At 40.9% G+C, this 23,595-nt stretch overlaps 1 protein-coding gene across 1 annotated transcript in view; it reads left to right on the forward strand.

The window, feature by feature from the left end:
• The first annotated feature begins 15,984 nt into the window (after positions 1-15,984).
• Positions 15,985-23,595, forward strand: part of pcdh15b (protocadherin-related 15b) — an 831,732-nt gene continuing 824,121 nt past the window's right edge. Inside the window, exon 1 of the mRNA XM_059948101.1 lies at positions 15,985-16,135. Within this exon, the coding sequence (XP_059804084.1) occupies positions 15,985-16,135 (151 nt within the window). The remainder of the gene's footprint in view (positions 16,136-23,595) is intronic.

Genomic DNA, 23,595 nt, shown 5'->3' on the forward strand with positions numbered 1-23,595 from the left:
CTGTTTATTATTTGAGATTAGGCCAATCAGTGTAGTGTCATCAGCAAATTTAATTAGCAGATGGGAGCTGTGGGTGGTGACGCAGTCATAGATATACAGGGAGTAAAGGAGGGGCTTAGTGCGCAGCCCTGAAGGACATCTGTGTTGAGGGTCAGAGGGACAGAGGTGAGGGAGCCCACTCTGAGCTCTTGCTGGCAATCTAACAGGCAGTCCAGGATCCAGCTACATAAGGCAATGTGAAGGCTGAGGACTTGGAGCTTCTTGTCAAGCCTGGAGGCAATTATGGTGTTGAATGTTGAACCGTAGTCCAAGAGCAGCATTCTCACAAAAGCATCCCTCTTCTCCAGATGTGTAAGGACAGTGTGGCTATTGCGATGTCTGTCGATTAGTTGTGTTGGTAGACAAATTGTAGGGGATCCAGTTTGGTTGACAACATGCTGCAGATATAGTCCTTGACCAGCCCTTTCAAAGCATTTGCTTATTACTGAAGTGAGTGCAACAGGACGCCAGACGTTCAGACATGTTTTTTTTGGTACAAGTTCAATGGTGGATGTTTTGAAGCAGGAGGGCACTCTACACTGGGAGAGGGAGAGATTAAAGATGTCTGTAAATACCTGCCAGTTGTGCCAAGCACATCCTGAGTACTCGCCCAGGGATGCTGTCACCCATTGGAAACACCTGTGAATTCGGCCTCAGGGATGCCCAAGTGACCGGTCGCATCATCTGCAGGTCTCCTCAGGAGCTCAGTGATGGCGACATTGAATTGAGCATAAAAAAGATTTAGCTCATCTGGGAGAAAGGCATTGATGTTGGAAACTCCACTGCATTTAGCTTTCAAGTCTGTGATGGTGTGCAGATCTTGCCATAAGCTACGTGTGCTGTTGGTGAAAGGTTGAGTCTGAATCTTGTCTCTATTGTTGTTTCACTGCCTTGATGACTTTGCGCAGATTCTAGTTGCGTTTCTTGAGCTCCTGCAGATTACCGGCAGCATAAGCTTTGTGTCACATGGTAAGTGCTGCTCTCGCGGAACTGTTGATTTGGAAAGACCTTGACTGATTTCTGGGGTCAACATCCTCGATGCACTTCTGCATAAGACTCGTGAACTCGGAGACATCCTCATCATGGAAGTCGACGTCATCAAAGCAGTTCTGCAGCACAGAGGCCGATCGGCTGGGCCAACAGTGGATGGCTTTAACTATGTTTCAGCTTCTCCCTGTTCTTTGGCAACAGCAAAATGGAAGAATAATCTACTTTTCCCAAATGGGGGGGGGTCGGAGGAGCGCTTTGTAAGCATTGTGAAAGGGAGAGTAGCAGTGGTCAAGTATGCTATCTCCCCGTGTGCTCACCTGGATGTGTTGGCAAAACTTCGGAGGAACTTTAGTCAGTGATGCTCTATTAAAGTCACTGGCGAAGATAAAGGCAGCCTCCGGGTGTGCAGACTCCAGGGTGCTGATGGTCTCATACAGTTCCTTAAGAACCAGGTCAGTATCAGCATGTCGTGGAACATACACAGCTGTGATAACAGCAGCTTTGAACTCCCTAGGCAGCCAGAAAGGTCTACACAGCAGCTCCAGCTACTCCAGACCCGGGGAACAAAAGGATTTGAAGGCATGCACATTCTGGGGGTTGTACTAAGCATTATTGACCATGAAGCGTACCCCTCCTTCTTTACTCTTCCCAGAGACGGTTTTACACCTGTCCGCCCAGAACAGAGAGAACCCAGAGTAGGATGTAGTGATCATAAACCAGATCTTTTAAAGTCGATACGAAAGGACAGAAATGGACTAGTCATAAAAGTTTTAAATTGGAGGAAGGCTAATTTTACTGACATGATGGAGGACTTAGCAAAGGTAGACTGAGAGCACCTACTTGCAGGTAATTCTCCAACTGCATCGTTCAGAGCATTCAAATGTAATAAATGCCAAGAATTCAAAACCAGCATGTTTCCTTAAGGTAAAATCCCAGGTTAATGTTCAGGGAATCCTGGATGTTGATGGTAGGCTATAGAGGAACTAATGATAAGACAGACCCATCAACAAAAAGATGCAGGAAAGCCTTTAAAAAGCAAGAAAATTAGGAAGCTCATGAAAAATTACTTGCAACCAAAATTAAGGTAAATCCAAAAGCGTTGTGGTAATGTGGGGGAATTCTGCTATGCAGGCATTTGGTGTACGGAAATTTGCCTTTATAAAATTCTGGGATCACTACCCAAAATCAGAAAAGTAGAATGTGGCAAAAAAAATGCAAAATATGAAAAATACAGCAAAGTCTGTCTGTTGCAAGGTAATGTGGCAGTATTTTTGGCATGACAGGTTCATTTTGCTGCCTAGCAAATACTTTTTTCAGGAGCTTTCAGTATTATTTACTGTTAACATGTCTGAAATAGTACCAGAAAATTTAAGTGCGAGTTGTAAACCTAAGCAACCATAATGATATACTCACTGTTATTTATGGTGAGTTATATGAATGAACGATCTTAACCATATTTTGATGTGCATTTAAAGGTGTATGTATCCATTCAAACTGAAGGATGGAAGGTGATAAGTGGAGATACAAGAGATACAATTTATCTTCTAGGAAAGCAACAACTTTATTACACCTGAGTGGTCAAAAGATGAAAGACCTCAGCACAAAACATTGACTGTTTATTTCCCTCCATGGATGCTGATTGACTGCCGAGTTCCTTCGGCATTTTGCATGGGTTGCTCAAGATTTCCAGCATCTGCAGGATCTCCAGTGTCTTTGAAAAGAAGTCCTTGATGTCTTATTTGGCTTAAAGATGCAATAATCCCCTGGACTGGATGGAATTTACTTCAGGCTGCAGTGGAAGACAAGGGAAGCGATAGCTGGGGCCTTTGGTGAGATTTTTAAATATTTGCTGGACATAACTAGGTTGCAGATTACTGGAGGATACCTAGAGAATAAGCAGCGGAGTACCCTTTCGAACAGGCTAATTCAGGTCTGCTGTCACAAGGATCGTTACAGAAAATCTTTCCTATCAAATGCAATAAATATATACAGTTCATCTCTGTGCGACAGAAGGACACACATCATAGTACAGTAGTCTCTGTTTTATTATTTCATACATCATTATTGCACAGTATTGCACATTATTGCATATTGCTAAATTATTATAATGTACTTTATTAGTTAATATTATTATAGCTAAGTATGTTGTTAAATGCTACTGCTGTAATGAAATAATTTCCCACTGAGGATCAATAAAGTTGCTGTTATTGTTGCTGTTATTGCTGTTGTTGTTGTTATTATTATTATTATTATTATTATTATTAATAATAATAATAATAATAATAATAATAATAATAATAATAATAATAATAATAATAATAATAATAATAATAATAATAATAATAATAATAATAATAATAATAATAAATATGTTCCCCATTTCCAGAAAGGCTGCAGGAAAATGCCTGGTAATTCTACACAGATGATCCTAACAGCAGTGGTACATTACAATGCTGGAAAAATAATTCTGAGAGAGAGGATTAATCATCATTTGGAAATGCAGAGACTTTAATCAAGGACACTCAACGAGATACTTGAGGAGTATAGGAAATAGAAGAGGACACTTAAGAAGGAAATCAGAAGGGCTAAAAGAAGGCATGAAGTTGCTGTAGCAGACAAAGTGAAAGAGAATCCCAAGGCCGTCTACAGATACACAGTATTAAGAGCAAAAGGATAGCAAGTGACAAAATTGGTCCTCTTGAAGATCAGAGTAGTCGTCTATGCATGGATCCAAAAGAGATGAAGGAGATTTTAATTGAGATTTTTGCATTTGTGTTTACTCAGAGAATAAACAGAGTCTAGAGAAGTGAGACAAACCAGCGATGAGGTCATGGACCCTATACAGATTATAGAGGAGGAGGTGTTTGTTGTCTTGAGGCAAATTAGTGTGGATAAATCTCCAGGCACAACAAGGTGTTCCCTTGGTCCTTGTGGAAGGCCAGCGAAGAATTGTAGGGGCCCCGGAAGAGATATTTAAAATGTCCTTAGCAAAAGATGAGCTGCTAGATGATTGGAGGAAAGTTAATATTGTTCTATTGTTTAACAAAGGCTCTAAGAGTAAGCTAGGAAATTATACGCCAGTGAGTGTGACATCAGAAGTGGGTAATTTATTGGAAGGTATTCTAAGGGACCAGATATATAAGAATTTGGATGTACAGGGACTGATTAGGGGTAGTCAATGTTGCTTTGTGTGTCGTTGGTCATATCTAACTAGTCTAACAGAGTTTATTGAGGAAGTTATCAGGAAAATTGATGAAGACAAGGCAGTGAACATTGTCCACATGGACTTTCACAAGGCTTTTGACAAGATCCTATTTGGGAGTTTGGTCAAGAAGGTTCAGTTACTAGGCACTCAAGATGGGATAGTAACTTCTATTAGATGTTGACTTCGCGGGAGAAGCCAGAGAGTTGTAGTTAATGGTTGCTTCTAAGACTGGAAACCCGTGACCACTGGTGAGCCACAGGGATTGGTGCTGGTTTCCTTGCAATGATATCAATGATCTAGATGATTATGTAGTAAACTGGAAAAGGAAATTTGTGGATGACACCAAGATTGGGGGCTTAGTGGACAGGAAGAAAGCTATCAAAACTTGCAGTGGGATCCGGACCAGCTGGAAGTATGAGCTGAGAAATGGCAGATGGAACTTAATGTAGGCAAGTGTGAGGTGTTGCACTTTATGAGGACAATCCAGGGTAGGACTTACACAGTGAATGGTAGGGCGCTAAAGAATATGGTGGAACAGAGGGATCTGAGAATACAGATCCGTAATTCCTTGAAAGTGGTGTCACAGGTTGATAGAGATGAAAAGAGCCCTTTTGGCATTTTGAACTTCATAAATTAAAGTATTGAATACTGGAGATGGGATGTTGTGTTGAAGTTGTATACGCATGTTGGTGAGGCGTAATTTGGAGTACTGTGTGCATTTCTGGCCACCCACCTACAGGAAGTACATCCATTAGATTGAAACAGTACAGAAAAAAATGTACAGGTATATTGCCAGGAATTGAGAACCTGAGTTATAGGGAAAGATTGAATAGGTTGACTTTACTTCTTAGAGCCCAGGAGAATGAGACAAGATTTGACAATGGTATAGAAAATTATGAGGGGTATAGGTGGGGTAAACTCAAGCAGGATTTTTTTCCCACTAGGGTTTGATGAGATGAGATCTAGAGGTCATGGGTTAAGGATGAAAGGTGAAATGCTTAAGGGGTAACATGAGGGGGAACTTCTTCACTCAGAGGGTGGTGAGAGTGTGAAAGAAGCTGCCAATGGAAGTGGTGATGGCGGGTTTAATGTTAGAATTTAAGAGAAATTTGGATAGGTACATGGATGGGAGGGATATAGAGTGCTATGTCCAGGTGCAGGTTGGTGGGACTAGGCAGATTAATAGTTTGGCTCTAACTAGATCGGCCAAAGGGACTGTTTCTGTGTTCCGGTGTTATATGACTCTATCTGGGTTACTGGGTCCAGAGTGGGAGAATGTCCCACAGATGAGACAAGCCAACAGAATCACTCCTTACAGACTACATCAGACTGCTCCAGCTCAATGCCAGCTCACATCCTGTGCCATTAGCAGGACAGAATCAGAATCGCATTTATTATAACTGACATAAATGGCATGAAATAAGTTGTCTTGCAGCAACAGTACCGTGCAAAGACATAAAAATCTATAAATCTCAAAAGTAAATTAATCAAAAAGAAAGAATAACAAGGTGGTATTCATGTATTCATAGACAGAAATCTGATGGTGGATGGGAAGAAGCTGTTCCTGAATCATTGAGAGTGTACCTTGAATAGGGCAACAGAGGTCGATAAAGCAGCTAGGAAGGCAAATAGTGTGCTAGAATTCATTAGCTGGATGATTGAATGCAGAAATAGGGAGGTAATGCTCCAACTTTATGAAACCTGGGTCGGACTTCAGCTGGGGTATTGCATATAGTTCAGGTCGTTATGCCATTGGAAGGTTGTGATAATGCTGGAGAGGGTGCGGAGATGATTCACCAGATTTGCCCGTGATGTAACAGTTCGATTATCAGAAGAAACTGGAGAAGCTCGTTCTGTATTTCCTAGAGTGGAGGAGTTCAACTGGGGAAATAATTGAGGTATATAAACTTAGGAGATGGATAGATAGAACAGATGAGAGATGAGAATGCAGATTTCCATTATCACAGAGTCAGAGGGACACAAACAGAATCTTCAGCCCAAAAGGTCCATGCTGACCAAGTTGCCCATGCAAGCCAGTCCCATTTGCCAGAGCTTGAACCATAACCTTCTAAACCTTTACAGTACTCCAATGCATTTACCTGTCCTGAATGCCTTTTAAAAGTGGTTATTGTATCTATCTCAACCACTTCCTTCAGCAGGTGATTCCACATCGCTACTTTTCCTTTGTTAGAAAAGTTGCCCCTCAGGTGCCTCTGAAATTTTCCCCTCTCTCCTTAAACCCATGCTGTCTAGTTCTTCATAACCCAAATCTGGGAAAAGACTGGGTGTATTCACCTCATCTATAACCCTCATGATCTCATATACCAATATAGGATCACCCCTGAGTTTCCTACATTCTTAAGGCATAAAGTCCTAGTCTGTCCAGCTTCTCCCTTATAACTCAGTACCTCAAGTTCTGACGTTGTAAACCTTTTATGTACTCTTTTCAGCTTAGTTTCAATTTTCCTATATCAACGTCACCAACGAAGAACACAATACAGTGCAACCAATGTCCTGGATAACTGTATCATGAGCTTCCAACTTTTATATTCAGTGCCTAGATTTATGAGGTCAATGTGACATAAGCCTTCTTATCACCTTCCGTGAACATTGAACTTGTACTGCTAGGTCCCTTTGCTTTACAGCACTCCCCAGAGCTCTGCCATTCACTGTTAAAGTTCTATCTGTATTTAATTTTCCAAAATGCAACACCTTGCACTTATCTAAATTAAACTCCATATGCTGCAAATTCAAAGTAACACGTACAAAAAGTGCAGGAGGAACTCAGCAAGTCAGGCAGAATCTGTGGAAACTGAAAAGGAAGAAGGAAGACACCAGAATAAAAAGTTGGGGATAGGGGAAGGCTGATAGCTAGAAGTGATAAGTGAAGTCAGGTAAGTGGGGAAGGTAAAGGGTTGGAAAAGAAGAAATCTGATAGGAGAGGAGTGTGGGCCATAGGAGAAGGGCAAAGAGGAAGGGACCCAGTAGATCGACATGTCGGAATGGGAATCAGAATTAAAATGTTTGCCTCTGGATGGAGCAAAGGTGCTTAATGAAGCAGTCCTCCAATTCACGATGCATCGCACCAACACAGAGGAGACTACATAGCAAGGACCAGATGGGATAGGGGACCCCAGCAGATTTGCAGGTGAGGTTTTGCCTCACCTGGAAGGACTGTTTGGAGATGAGGGAGGAGTTGTAGCGCTTCAACCGCTGGCAGGGATATGCCAGCTGGAAGGAGATTCATGGGCAGGGACGAATGGACAAGGGAAAGAATCATCACGGGCGCAATCCTTGCAGAAAGCAGAGGAGAGGAAGTGGAAGTAAAGAAATGTTTAGTGGTAGGATCCCTTTGGAGCTGACGGAAGCTGTGGAGGATGATGTGCTGAGACTCATAGGGTGGTAGGTAAGAACAAGAGGAACATTATTACTGTTAAGGCAGTGGGAAGATAGGGTGAGTGTGGGGAAATGGGGGCAGCATCAATAGTGGAGAAAGGAAAGTCCCATTCTTTGAAGAAGGAGGACATCTATTATGTCCTGGAAAGGAAAGTCACATTCTGGGAACAGATGCGGCAGAGGGAATAGAACTGAGGAAAGTAATAGCAATTTTACATGAGATAGCATGGGAAGAGGTATAGTCAAGATAACTTCGGTAATTGGTAAGTTTACTATCCCAGTTCCATGTAGGAATGCCAGCTCTATGCCTATCTGGCTTACCTGTTAGAACAACAGTCCTCTTGCACTGAAATAAATGTGATTTAATCTGATAGATTTTCTTTGTTCCTGACTATTCTTCTGCCTGTCGTGTCTATTGAACTTGCTATCACCGATTTATGCATCACTTTCCAACCTCCCATTTACCTCCTTGATAATTGGAATCCTATTCCTTGCCAAGCTAGTTTAAAGTCAGCCTAGTAGCACTGGCAAATCTGCCTGCCAAAATATTGATCCCTCTCTTGGGTCTGGTGTAACTCAATGGTGTAAAAATCTGAAACCCTGCCCCCTACACCACATTTTCAGCCACACTTTAATGTGCCATATCCTCCAATTTTTTATACCTTCAATAGCACATGGTTCTGGAAATAAGCCAGAGGTCACCACTCTCGCTCTGGCTTTTTAACATCTTCCCAAGCTCCCAATATTCACACTGCAGGATCTCATCTCTTCCTCTGTCTATGTCATTTATAACTACATGCACAATAATTTCTTGCTATAGCCCTCTCTTTGAGAATGTTCTGTAGTTGCTCTGTGACTTTCTGGACTCTAGCACTAGGGAGGCAACATACTATTGTGGAATCCCTTTTGTGGCCATGGTATCTCCTGTATGCCCCTGCACCCCTTCCCACTCACTGTTGTCACTATAATCCTTTCTATCTTCAACCTTCCCATTTGAGCCTCAGAGCCAGTCCTTGTGTCACAGAGCTGACTACTGCTGTCTTCTCCTGAACGGTCATACCCCACCCCTCCCAAACAGGTTACAAAATGGCATACTTGTTTTAATAGAGATTGGCCACAGGAGAATCTTGCACTATATGCCTACTCCCTTTTCCTTTCCTAATGGTGCCCAGCTACTTTATGCTTCAATCTCTCCTTGCTACAGTTGTAAGTTCCCACCTTATTCAAAATGGCAACAATTGTGCTAGGACCAAGAAGAGCAGGGTGAGCTGCAGGGACAAGCTGCAGTGGTCACGTTTCTGGCACCGAGACTGGACCTTCAGCTCAGAAGGGAAGGAGGGAAAAGAGGAGAGCAGTAGTGATACGGGATTCGATAGTTAGGGGGACAGATAAGAGGATCTGTAGGAGAGATCGAGAATCCTGGATGGTCTGTTGCCTCCCTGGTGCCAGGGTCCACGATATCTCGGATCGAGTTCTCAGTATTCTCAAGAGGGTGGGTGAGCAGCCAGATGTTGTGGTCCATGTAGGGACCAATGATGTGGATAGGAAGAAGGAGGAGGTCCTGCAAAGAGAGTTTAGGGCAGGGGTGGGCAAACTTTTTGACTTGAGGGCCACAAAGGGTTCTAAAATTTGACAGGGGGGCCGGAGCAGGAGCAGATGGATGGAGTGTTTTGGTAATACACCTCATAAGAGAAAATAAAATATCATGGGATATGTAAAAAACATGTGCTTTAATTTCAATTGAAAATGAACAAATGCATTACAACAAAATATCTGTCTTTGAAGTCCCATGGTATTTAGCTATTTATTGAAATGACTTTTAAAACACTGAAAATTAAATGAATAAAATACTGCTTTTTTTAATAGTAACAGTTATTATTTTAAAGCACTGAAAATTCTGTTATCCTTCAAGATATTATCATCATCACTCTCCTCCTGACTGTCTTTATTTCAAAAATGGTAGGAGATGCAGGTCTACTTGTCCTGCTCCTTCTTATTCAATTGTCCCCTGTGCCAAAACTCAACAACGACCCGCACAATGATAAAGCAGGGAGAGCGCGCCGGTATGCGGAGCTCTGTGCTCGCAAATCCCCGCAGGTGATCTCTCTTAGCCGGAACGCTGGCTAATTGTGAGCTGGTTCAGATGTGCCAGGAAATGGGTCGCCACAAGGTCACAAAGTAAAGCGCAAATGTGGAGTAATACGCTGCACCTCAACAAAGGTCAATGTATATAGAGTGCGTCATCTATTGGGAAAACGCCAGAATTGCGGGGAGAAAACATTAACAAGGTTTATTAATATAATTTCATCAAGTTCTGCGGGCCGGATTAAAAAGCTTAATGGGCCGTAGTTTGCCCATGCCTGGTTTAGGGAGTTGGGTACAAAGTTGAAGGACAGGACCTCCAGGGTTGCAATCTTAGGATTGCTACCAGTGCCACATGCTGGTGAGGTTAGAAATAGAAAGATAATGCAGCTAAATACATGGCTGAGGAGTTGGTGCAGGAGGGAGGGCTTCATGTTTCTGAACAATTGGGCCTTGTTCCAGAGAAGATGGGACCTATTCCGACGGGATGGGTTACACCTGAACTGGAGGGGAACTAATATGGACTGCATTTGGAGGGGGACTAGTTCTGCTCCGTGGGGTTTAAACTAGATTTGCAGGGGGAGGGGAATCAGAGTGTTAGAGCAGATAGTGAGGTAGAAGAGGATAAAGGTCATGCAAGAACTGCAAGCATAGTGCATGGAGTAAAGCCAGATCTAACATATAGAGAGGCTTTGAGGAAAGAGAAGCAGAATAAAGGGTGTAAAGGTAGTAAGGTAGAAGGGCTAAAGTGTGTGTACTTCAATGCAAGAAGCATCAGGAAAAAAGGTGAAGAACTGAGAGCTTGGATACATACATGGAATTATGATGTAGTGGCCATTACAGAGACTTGGCTTGCACCAGGGCAGGAATGGATTCTCAATATTCTTGGATTTCAGTGTTTTAAAAGGGATAGAGAGGGGGAAAGGGGAGGAGGGGTGGCATTACTGGTCAGGGATACTATTACAGCTACAGAAAGGGTGGGTAATGTAGCAGAAACCTCTTTTGAGTCAGTATGGGTGGAAATCAGGAACAGGACGGGGGCAGTTACTCTATTGGGAGTATTCTATAGGCCCCCTGGTGGCAGCAGAGATACCGAGGAGCAGATTGGGAGGCAGATTTTGGAAAGCTGCAAAAATAACAGGGTTGTTATCACGAGTGACTTTAACTTCCCTAATATTGATTGGCACCTGATTAGTTCCAATGGTTTTGGTGGGACAGAGTTTGTTAAGTGTGTCCAGGATGGATTCCTGTCACAGTATGTTGACAGGCCGACTAGGGGGAGTGCCATACTAGATCTAGTATTAGGTAATAACCGGGTCAGGTCACAGATCTCTCAGTGGGTGAGCATCTGCGGACAGTGACCAGCGCTCCCTGGTCTTTAGCATTAACATGGAAAAGGATAGAATCAGGGAGGACAGGAAAATTTTTAATTGGGGAAGGGCAAATTATGAGGTTATAAGGCTAGAACTTGCGGGTGTGAATTGGAATGATATTTTTGCAGGGAAATGTACTATGGACATGTGGTCGATGTTTAGGGATCTCTTGCAGGATGTTAGGAATAAATTTGTCCCAGTGAGGAAGATAAAGAATGGTAGGGTGAAGGAACCATGGGTGCCAAGTGACGTGGAAAATCTAGTCAGGTGGAAGAAGGCAGCATACATGTGGTTTAGGCAGCAAGGATCAGATGGGGCTATTAAAGAATATAAGGGTAGCAAGAAAGGAGCTTAAGAAGGGGCTGAGAAGAGCAAGAAGGGGGCATGAGAAGGCCTTGGCGAGTAGGGTAAAGGAAAACCCCAAGGCATTCTTCAGTTGTGTGAAGAACAAAAGGATGACAGGAGTGAAGGTAGGACTGATTAGAGATAAAGGTGGGAAGATGTGCCTGGAAGCTGTGGAAGTGAGCAAGGTCCTCAATGAATACTTCTCTTCGGTATTCACCAATGTGAGGGAACTTGATGACGGCGAGGGCAATACGAGTGAGGTTGATGTTCTGGAGCATGTTGATATTAAGGGAGAGGAGGTGTTGGAGTTGTTAAAATACGTTAGGACCGGTAAGTCCTTGAGACCTGATGGAATATTCCCCAGGCTGCTCCACAGGGTGAGGGAAGAGATTGCAGAGCCTCTGGCTAGGATCTTTATGTCCTCGTTGTCCACAGGAATAGTACCAGTGGATTGGAGGGAGGTGAATGTTGTCCCCTTGTTCAAAAAACGTATTAGGGATTGTTGGGTAATTATAGACAATAGGATCTATGGGCATTAAGAGAATCATGGACTGATCAGGGAGAGTTAGCATGGCTTTGTGAAGGGCAGATTGTGTCTAACAAGCCTGTTAGAGTTCTTTCAGGAGGTGACCAGACATATAGATGAGGGTAGTGCAGTCGATGTGATCTACATAGATTTTAGTAAGACATTTGATAAGGTTCCACATGGTAGGCTTATTCAGAAAGTCAGAAGGCATGAGATCCAAGGAAGTTTAGCCAGGTGGATTCAGAATTGGCTTGCCTGCAGAAAGCAGAGGGTTGTGGTGGAGGGAGTACATTCAGATTGGAGGGTTGTGACTAGTGGTGTCCCACAAGGATTGGTTCTGGGACCCTTACTTTTCATGATTTTTATTAACGACCTGGATGTGGGGGTAAAAGGATGGGTTGGCAAGTTTGCAGACAACACAAAGGTTGGTGGTGTTGTGAATAGTGTACAGGATTGTCGAAGATTGCAGAGAGACATTGATAGGATGCAGGAGTGGGTTGAGAATTGGCAGATGGAGTTCAACCTGGAGAAGTGTGAGGTGGTACACTTTGGAAGGACAAACTCCTAGGCAGAGTACAAAGTAAATGGCAGGATACTTGGTAATGTGGAGGAGCCGAGAGATCTGGGGGTACATGTCCACAGATCCCTGAAAGTTGCCTCACAGGTTAGTTAAGAAAGCTTATGGGGTGTTAGCTTTCATAAGTTGAGGGATAGAGTTTAAGAGTTGTGAAGTAATGATGCAGCTCTATAAAACTCTGGTTAGGCCACACTTGGAGTACTGTATCCAGTTCTGGTCATCTCACTATAGGAAGGATGTGGAAGCATTGGAAAGGGTACAGAGGAGATTTACCAGGATATTGACCAGCATTATGATCAAAGATTAAGGGAGCTAGGGCTTTACTCTTTGGAGAGAAGGAGGATGAGTGGAGACATGATAGAGTTATACAAGATATTAAGAGGAATAGATAGTGGATGGCCAGCGCCTCTTCCCCAGGGCACCACTGCTCAATACAAGAGGACATGGCTTTCGGGTAAGGGGTGGGAAGTTCAAGGGGGATATTAGAGGAGGGTTTTTCACTCAGAGAGTGGTTGGTGCGTGGAATGCACTTCCTGAGTCTGTGATGGAGGCAGATACACTAGTGAAATTTAAGAGTCTACTAGACAGGTATGTGGTAAACTATGTATACCTGTCTGGACACACCCCTCTGCTGACTGTTCCTGTGGCTCCTCCCACAGACCCCTGGATAAAGGCGATTGGGGCACTGCTCCTCCCTCAGTCTCCGAGATGTTGTGCTCCCTTTTTGCTGCTAATAAAAGCCTATCGTTCACTTCCAGTCTCTGAGAGTTATTGATGGTGCATCAAGGTATATGGAGGAATTTAGGGTGGGGGGATATATGGGAGGCAGGATTTAAGGGTCAGCACAACATTGTGGGCTGAAGGGCCTGTATTGTGCTGTACTATTCAATGTTCTATGTTAATGACTATCATCTAGTATCACTTACATCTATGGTGGTGAAGTGCTTTGAGAGTTTGGTTATGGATAGAATTAACTCCTGTCTCAGCAAGGACCTGGACCCACTGTAATTTGCCTATCACCACAATAGGTCTATGGTGGATGCGATCTCAATGTATCTTCATGTGGCCTTGGAGAATACAAATACTGATTGACTAGAGCTCAAAATTTAGCATTATCATTCCTACAACTCCAAAACCTGGACCTCTGTACCTTCCTCTGCAACTGGATCTTTGACTTCCTAACAGACCACAATCTATGTGCATTGGAAACACCATCTCCACCTTGCTGACATTCAACACTGGGGCACGTCAGGGATGTGATTAGCCCACTGATCTACTCTCTGTACAGCCATAACAGTGTGGTTAGGTACAGCTCAAATGCCTTCTATAAATTTGTTGACGATGGAATTATTGTTGGCAGAATTTCAGACGGTGATGAGAGGGAGTACAGGCGTAAGATATATCAGCTAAATGAGTGGTGTCATAGCAATATCCTTGCACTCAACGTCAGTAAGACCAATGAACTGATTGTGGACATCAGAAGGGTTAAAATAAGGGAGCACTCACTAGTCTTCATATAGGGACCAGAAGTATAAAGAGTAAGCAATTTCAAATGTCTGTGTATGAATATCTGTGAAGATCTAACCTGGACCCAACGTATTAATGCAGCTACAAAGAAGGCATGGCAGCAACTATATTTCAATAGGGGTTTGAGGAGATTTGAAATGTCTCCAAAATCACTCAAAAATTTTACATATATACCATTTAGAGCATTCTAATTAGCTGCATCACTGTCTGGTACGGGGGTGGGGAGGAGGCTACTGCACAGAATCGAAATAAACTATAGAGAGTTGTAACTTTCATCATTAAGGACCTCCATCACCCAGATCCTGCCTTATTCTCATTGCTACCATCAGGAGGGAGGTACAGAAGCATGAAGACACCCACTCAATGTTTCAGGAACAGCTTCTTCCCCTTTGCCATCCGACTTTTGAATAAACATTAAAGCCATGAACACTACCTCAATACTTCTTTATTTCTATTTTTTGCACGACTTATGTAACTTAAATGAAATCACTGTAAGTCACAGCTTTTGCTGTATTATTATGTATTACATTGTACTGCTGCTGCAAATTTAACAAATCTCAGGGTATATGCCAGTGATATTAAAACTTATACTGATTCTGATACTTCATGTGTGGCCATCTCACCAAAACTCATTTCAGTTGAATAACCCTGTGTGTGTTAAGCTCCAACTTTAGTCCTTCACATTTAGAGGGGATATGAGGGAAATCTTCCTCATCCAGAAACTGGTGAGTACTTGGAAGGCACTTCCTGAAAGTTGATGTTGATGTTGACAACATTTGAAAAGTGTCTAGATGAATACTTGAAAGGTCTAGGCATTGAAGGCTATAGACCAAGTGCTGGAAGTTGGGATTAATATGGTGCAGTGCTCACTGGTTGGCATGGTTCTATGTCTAAATCCTGTGAGATATCAGCATTGTACTGTGCCACTCCAGAGGTAATCGTGGCAGCATTGATGGCTGCCCTTCATCTACCAAGGCCCTTGGCTTTCCCTGCCTCCTTCCCTAAACCTTGCCTTTTCTTTATCTTTCCTATTTTTAGGGATGTCTCTGCATTATTTTCCATGATTATCTGGAAATGTATTCACAATTGTTACAAAGATGAGCTTCTGACTACATATCCATGCCATCATAACTGAACCTATTCCCACCTATTTAAGCAGTACTTAGCTAAAGCTTTTCTCCTCATGTTCTCCTATAGAGAGATTATGAGTTGGGACTAGCTGGCTCGACAATGTGGTTGGCATGGGCTGGTTAGGCTGCTAGGTCTGTATCCATGCTGTTTTGCTCTCTATGACTCTAAATCACTGAATTCGTTACCCGAGATTCTGGAAATAGTTTGTAATTAGTTTACACAACCAGCAGGCATCAATAAAGTTGGTCTCTTTCAGGCTGCATTCTTTCTCACGCCAAACACTTTTACACAAAATGATCCATAAAAAGGGTGCCGAGGTTAGAGGCACAATTATTGTCTATGGTATGACATAGCATGCCTACCACAAAGGTACTGCTTAAAACCTCCCTCTTTGATCAAACTTTTGTCCGTCGGTCTTATTGGGACAGAATTTTTGCATCACCAGTGATGCCACTAAGATTGGTCCAGTGTAGTGCTGGTATCTCAGAGGGATAATCCATAGAACTATGCCAACCATGAGTACAATTCCATATTCATCCCAATTCCCAACATTTGGTCCATAGACTTATATGCCTATCATTTTAAATGTTCATCTAGACCAGGGGCTCTCAATCTGGTGTTCACAGACCCCTTGGTTAATGGTAAGGCTCCAAGGTATTAAAAAGTTGGGAACTCCTGATCTTAACTCTTTTAAAATGCTGTCAGTGACTCTAACATCAACCATCTGTCGAAAGTACCTTCCAAGTACTTAACACTGTCTGGGTGAAGAAGATTCCCATCATATCTCCTCTAAATGACTGACTATATGAAAGAGCTGGAGGAGGAGCGAGACACACTCAAGGTTATTGAAGATGCCGTGAGTCCCAGTGGTATGAGTTTTAGCAATGTGGTCACACATAAGATACAGGCACAATGTAGCTGGGTCACTACTAGGAAAGGAAAAGGTAACTATTTTCTGAAATGTAATTGCATTTATTTTGCACAAATCCCCAGGAACAAACTGCGGCAGAATTTCAGCTGCATCCTCAGTGGTGACGTCCTGCCCCATGATGTTGTATATTTGTAAGTCCTATCTTACAGATAAGTAGAGAGGAGCTGCTCTGTGAGCAGAGGTTTAATTGTTTGCTGAAGAGCCAGACTGAACATTTGGTGTATCTAGAAATCAAATTTATTTCTAATGCTGATCATTTATTTGCCTTTTTATTGAACCCATTGCTTGTAAAGGAACTGAGTGACAGAGTATACTGAAATAAATAGTTACTGCAATCTCTACGAAAGTTGAACAATATTTATATTTAAAATTTCTCTGTATAATTGACTCAGATATAAGCTTGTCTCCACTGCTAGTGTTTGCTTCTGTATTGGAAATTTTTGAATTTAAATTCCAACATAAGGCTTGAGTACCTATCCTAAACTGATACTGCACTGCAATGCTACAGTTTTCCAATACTGTTGATGTGTTTTCTTTCCAGTGGAATAAACAAAGGTTCCATTGGGCAATCATGTGAAACATTTTGTCCTGCAGTATTCTTCATAGGGTAGCGAGGAGAATTTGTTTTTGGAATTCCCAATGACTCTGGAGCTACTGTTGTGTAAAGCACAGTTCCAAGATCAGTGGCACAAGTCCTTACTGCAAACACAGGTTTCAATTAACTGGGAGACTTGGTCTTTGGAACCCACGAGGTCATATGCGAAGTGCTGGTTTCTCAAGTTGGTTCCAAAACATCCAAACACTGTGCTTGTTAAAATCCTTCCAATTATTGACATACTTGAGCCTGGATTTTAGACAGCTTTGCATTTGTATTAAAATACTGACAGAAAAAAAAACAGCTTGTTTGACTTCCAAAGTGTGATTTATTGCTCTAGGCAGAAATTGAGAGTGACAGGTACAACATATCAGGAAATCATGGGAATGTAGCCTATAATTTTCTGCTCATTCAAATTAATGGTAGGTGGATCATCATTTCATTTGTATGCTCTTGTTATGAAGTTAGGGTAAAAAAAATAATATTCAATGCACTGCTGACAATTGACTGACAATTGGATATTTTTTAATGGAAGGTGTTCTTTTCTACTTACAGGTTTATATCAAGTAAAGATTGAAAGAAAATGACTTCTTGGCCATGGTATGTCACATGGTTAATTGTAGGACTCAAACTAGTTACCCTGGCAACGCAGAATTTAGCCCAGGATCCTGAAGGTGAGATAATTAATCATAAAAAGCAAAAAAAATGAGACAATTGGAAATGAGTTGATGTTAAATGTCTTTAACTTGGAATATTTTTGCTAAGGATTATACTTTAAGCTTTTATTTTAATTTCATACAGAATTTAATTATTTTAACTGATTCTTCAGTTTATTCACTTTTTATTATTTTGTAGTAAATTTTGATGTTTTTTAGTCATAATTAATAATTTTTACTGCCAATTTATTTGTTTTTGAATTAGGAATCATACAACTACTGTATGTAGCGGGTGATGGTATGGTCTAAAGAGACAGCTGGGTGAAGAATTTAATCAAAGAGGTGGTCTTCAGTGAAAGCTGAAAAAGCAAAGAGAAACCAAGACTAGAGTTAGTAAATTGATGCAGATTACAAATGAAAATAAACTTGTATTTGTATGAAGAAATGAGTTATTCAGACAAATACAGATTCATTTTCATTTGCAATCTGCACTCAATCCACTAACTCTTGTTTTAGTTATTCATTTAAGTATTTAACAGGGAAAGTGGAGATTAGCTGGCACTTATTACTTTTCTTCTGCATTGAAACTATTTAAACCTTTGTTTGTGTTGAAATAAATATCTGATAGGAGAACAAGGCAGAAGCATCCAGCCACAGGAAGAGTAAAGAGAGTATAAAATGGGTACAATGATCACAGCACTAAAATTTAACTATAGTTGAACAGTTTCTTGTGGCATTTCCTATTATAAATGATGAAATAAATCAATGTTTATGGGAAACAGAATTAAACCAAAATTTGAAGGTAATTAAATCAAAGATGGCTAAGCTATAAATCCTTATAGAAATTAATCTTCATCTTCTTCATCTCTACATATATGCAGTTGGGTATTTATTGTTAATTTTAAGATTTTGATTTATTACTCCAGATAAACAACTTGGTGAGATGGTCGTAGTGTATGCTTTTCCCAGAATCTATCCATTTCTTCTTACTTTGCAAAAGCTGTACAATATAGTCTATTCTGTTGTTTTTAATGACCACGTTGCTAATCAGTTCATTAAGATCTAACCAAACTCTGCATGCTGCTTTTTTTTTCTAGACGATTTCTTTGATGCTCATGGTATGTACACACTCAAAAATCCTTACTTCTGCTTTTGGTCCTAACATGTAACAGCATTACTATAGATGTAAACTGATAGTTTTGTAAGTAAAGAATTGTGAATACTTTATTATCGGTAATGCAAAATTAGAATCAATTTCTAACACTTAGGGGTCTGACAGCTTAAGCTTAAATGTATTTTCAAAATTTTTAATCAATTTGTTTGTGAAAATTTACACAATATTTAATCATTGCTTGAAAACATAACTGCCTAATTTGTAATTTAATGTTATTAAATATAACTAATAGTTAATTCTACTATGAATAAAGCCTTGTTCATTTCTCCAGTTCAATGTTGGCATTTTACACAATAAGAATCAAATCAGATTTCCACTTGTTATTTTTAACTTTATTTCATTTAAAAGAAAAATATTTTCTGGAGAGACTTAGAAAAAACAAGGATTATTAATGATCTGCCCAGGCAGTAAGTATTTTACTATATGTGCTGGGACTTTGAAACATTTAAGGAAATAATATTTCATTGGAACATATTGAAGGTTTGGCCAATGACTTATGTATGTTTTGTAAATGTATTTACACATCAAATGTTAGTTACTGTATCTATAAACAAAAAAGGCGAAAAAATGTTCAGTGATCCAGCCCATTGTCATCTGTTACCACATTTCCTGGAGAAATCACATTAGCTTTACTGTATTCCTACCAAAATGAAGCAGTATATTATATGACTAATTCCAGCGGTTTTGAAAGTTTGTGATGTTGACTCTGTAACAGTGACAGGAGGATACAGCATAGGAGAGTGTTTCAATCTACCAAAATAGTTTTGACCTTGGGAATTTGGCTATAGCTGTGGGTTGGGTACAGGTTTCCATTTGCGCAACTGTTCAAACCAGAAGGAATATCTGCACCATACCCCGCAAAAACTAGTTCAATTGGTTTTACTCTGCCAAACATGGTGCTTAATAAGGGCTTTAATGAAAATATTTCACTGGAAATTGTAATTATAATGTTCAGTTTTGGAAATCAGAGGATAAAAAGTGACCATATGAGACATCATGATTACTTTGGCACTTGTTCATATAAAGATACGCTCTGGGTTTGTTTAAACATTCTCCCAGTCTGATGGCTCTGATAATAAAATTCTCCTCCATGCTTCCAGAAAGCTGCATGGTATCCCTGCTCACAGTCTCCACACCTCCTACTCTGCAAGCTTATGAGATCTCTATGCTCGAGTATTGGCCTTTTGTTCATTCTCAATTTTAATCACTCCACCAGTACAGCTGTGCCTTTAGCTCTCTGGGGTTTAATTTATTCAGGTAAAGTGCAAAACCTCCCACCTCTCTTCCTATCCTCTCCGATTCGCTTTGATGAAGCTTTTGATCATGTTGCATGTTACCCTGTTACATGATTCTGTGTCTGAGAATGTTCCAATGAAGTACCTTTGTTTGTTTGACTATGTGAATGAAATATATTATATAAAAGCAAGTATTGTCATTAGTTAAAAAATGTAACCCACAAGAGGCTACTAGACACTCAAGTCTACCTCACCAATAATAAAGGACATGGTTTAATCCTCTACCTTAAGTTAGTTTTCCTGCCTGATCATTATATTAGCTCATAATCCACAAATAATAATTTTGACATTATTATTGAAGTAACAGGAGACCCACAGCTTATTCTGTTAATATATTGGAATCTTAAAAGCTAAGTGCTGAAATTTCAGTTCTAACTTGCAGTGCCATTATCTTACAGCTCCCAATTCTGAATTCTGTCCCCTCAACTCCTTTAAGAACTTTTAAACTTCAAGCAATCGCCTTGCGTTCTAACAAGCTGTGGCGACAATAAACTAATTATACTTGATCTCTATTAGGACCATAAGACATTAGAGCAAAATTAAGCCATTTGGCCCACTGAATTTTCTTCACAATTCCATCATGGGTGATTTATTTGCCGCTTAACCCCATAATTGTCATGCCCTTACTAATCCAGAGCCTACCCACCTCTCTTTTAAATATACCCAACGACTTGTCCTCTACAGCCATCTGTGGCAAAGAATTCCATAGATTCACTATGCTCTGGCTAAAGACATACCTCATCTTCTCTGTTCTAAAGATCCCAGTATATCATTTCATAATGTGATAGCAGACAAGTGCTGGAAGCAATCAGCTGTCCCTGGAACATCTCTGGTGAGAGAAAGAAACAGAGAAAAGTTAACTCCGACATTGTAAATAACTGAGCTCAAACACTAGTCTTTATCTGGCCCACTAGTACTAAAGGTGACCCATTTTAATGACTCTCATTTGAACAATCTTAGCTCTTTCCGATACTATTGCCAACCTTATTGTCCTTCCATAACTTCATCTTCTGCTTTATTGTTATTAAAATTCATTTCTACAATTCAATTTATTCAGTATTTCCTTAGAATTTTTAACAATAGCAGGAATCAGATCCTTGTTGGAATTGGAATTGTTGTATCTATGTTACATATACCAAGGTACAGTGAAAAACTTGTTTTGCATACTAATCATATCGAGCAATTCATTATGCAGTGTGTTGGCATAGAAGGAGATAAGACAATAACAGAATGTATAATAAAGTGTGAAAGTGCAGTACAGGTAGGCAATAAGGTGCAAGATCATAACAATGTAGATTGTGAGGTCAAGAATCCACCTAATCTTACTAGGGAACCATTAAATAGTGTTTTTAATAATGAGGTTGAAGTTGCCTTTGTGCTTGGTGCTATGTGTTTTCAGACTTTTATATCCTCTGCCTGATGAGAAATTAAAAAAAAATAAAAAGGTAAGCAGGATATTGTAGCTTAGAAAGGAATATTGAAAGGAAGCAGAGCTAGGATGAGAAGTGGCAGATGGAATTCAGTCTGGAAAGGTGTGAAGTGATTCATTATGACAGATCAAACTTGAAGGCAGAATACATGGTTAATGGCAGGATTCTTAACATGGTGTAGGAACAGAGGGATCTTGTTCACATCCTTAGATCTCTCAAAGTTGCATTGCAAGTTGATAGGATGGTTATGGAGGCATATGGTGTTGACCTCCATTAGTTGAAGGATTGAGTTCAACAGGCTCAAGGTATTGTTGCATTTCTGAAAAAAACTGGTTAGATCACACTTGGAGTGTTCCGTTCATTTTTGATTGCGTCATCAGAGGGAGGCATTGAAAGCTTTAGAGAGGGTGTAGAGGAGATTTACCAGGATGCTGCCTGAATAAGAAAGCATGTCTTATGAGGATAGGTTGATGAACTAGGGCTTTTTATTTTGGAGAGAAGAAGAATGAGAGGTGACTTGATAGAGGTGTAAAAGATGGTAAGAGGCATAAGTAGAATGTCTGCTAGAGACTACTCTTCTGGACTTATATGAGGAGCCATAACTAAGGTGTCTGAGGGAAAGTACACTGGATATGTCAAAAAAATTTTTACACAGAGTGGTAGAGGTAGATTCAGTAGATACATTTAAGAAACTATTAGATAGGCATATGGATGAAGGAAAAATAGAAGGTTACGTTGGAAGCATGGGGTTAGATTGTTCTTGTGGTAGGCCAAAGGGTCAGCACAACATTTTGGACTGCAGAGCCTGTTCTCTACAGTACTTAGGCTGCTATAAATGTTGACTCAATTGCAGAACTCCTTTGCTCTGCGAAGTAGCTATCTCTAAAAACTGGGTGGATTAGGAGGGACTTGTGGACAATTTAAAGGAGAGGGTGCAGAAGAGTTTAACCAGGATTCTGCATGGATTACAGGGTTTGTGCTATATTGTTAGACAAACTTAGGTTGATTTTTCGGGAGCTCCAAAGGTTAAGGGGAGATATGAGAGAGGTTTATACAATTATGAGAGGCATAGATACTGTAGGCAGTCAGTATCCTTTTACCAGGATTGAAATATCTAATACCAGAGGGCATGCATTTAAAGAGATGTGAAGAGCATTTTTTTTTTACACAGGGAGTGGTGGGTACTTGGAATATGCTTTCTGGGGTGATGGTAGAGGCAGATACATTAGAGAGTTTTAATGGACGTTTAGATAGTACATGAATGTGAGGAAAATGGAAGGATAAGGACATTGTATAGGCTGGGTGGATTAGTTTAGTTGGTTAATTGGTTTGGGACAACATTGTGGGCCAAAGGGCCTGTTTTGTGCTGTATTGTTCTATGTTCAATCAATGCTAACTTAGATCCCCAGAGGGAATCCAATGTGATTGCAGTGGGATTTGTAAATGGCTGCTTAATTATAGCGACGTGTTGCCTAGATTTATAAAGTACCAGTTTCAAAATCCTGTTTTAATTGCTCAGACACAAATGGGTGAAATGTATACTTTGTGCACCCAACCTATTTGCATCAAGTTGTGGAAGGTTTAAACAAGAACTCTGAAGTGACTGGTAGTCTTTGCTTTAGCAAAGGCACAATTTTGTTTTAAACATGAGAAAGTCTGCAGATGCTGGAAATTCAAAGCAACACACACAAAATACTGGAATAAGCAGTCGATGTTTTGGGCCTCGACCACTCTACAGGACTGGAAAGGAAGGGGGAAGACACCAGAGGTACAGTGAGGAGACAGAGAGCAGCTGGAAGGTGATAAGTGACGGCAGGTGGGTGGGAGAGATAAAGGGCTGCAGGGGAAAGTTATCTGATAGGAGAGGAGAGTGGACCGTAGGAGAACAAAAAGGAGGAGGGGACCCAGGGCAGGTAATAGGCAGGTGAGAAGAGGTAAGAGGCCAGATCGGGGAATAGAAGGAGGGGAGGCCATGGACTGACATGTCAGAATCGGAATGGGAAACAGAGTTACAATGCTGGCCACTGGGAAGTTCCACCTTTGGCGGAAGGAGAAATGGAGCTTGACAAAGTAGTCCCCCAATTTATGATGCATCTCACCAATGTAGAGGAGGCTGTGATGGGAGCGCTGGACACAATTGATGACCCCAGTAGATTCACGGGGAAGTGTTGCCACACCTGGAAGGATTATTTGAGGTGTTTTGGCCGGGGTATATGTAGAGAGTAGAGTGACAATTTTATAAGAAACTTGTGCATCTTGCTGTAGGTTGGAAAAAATAGATGATCTTTGTTATGATGCATGTGTTCTACTTCACTGCCCAGAA

The sequence above is a fragment of the Hypanus sabinus genome, chromosome 22 (assembly GCF_030144855.1).
Source record: "Hypanus sabinus isolate sHypSab1 chromosome 22, sHypSab1.hap1, whole genome shotgun sequence".
Taxonomy (NCBI): domain Eukaryota; kingdom Metazoa; phylum Chordata; class Chondrichthyes; order Myliobatiformes; family Dasyatidae; genus Hypanus; species Hypanus sabinus.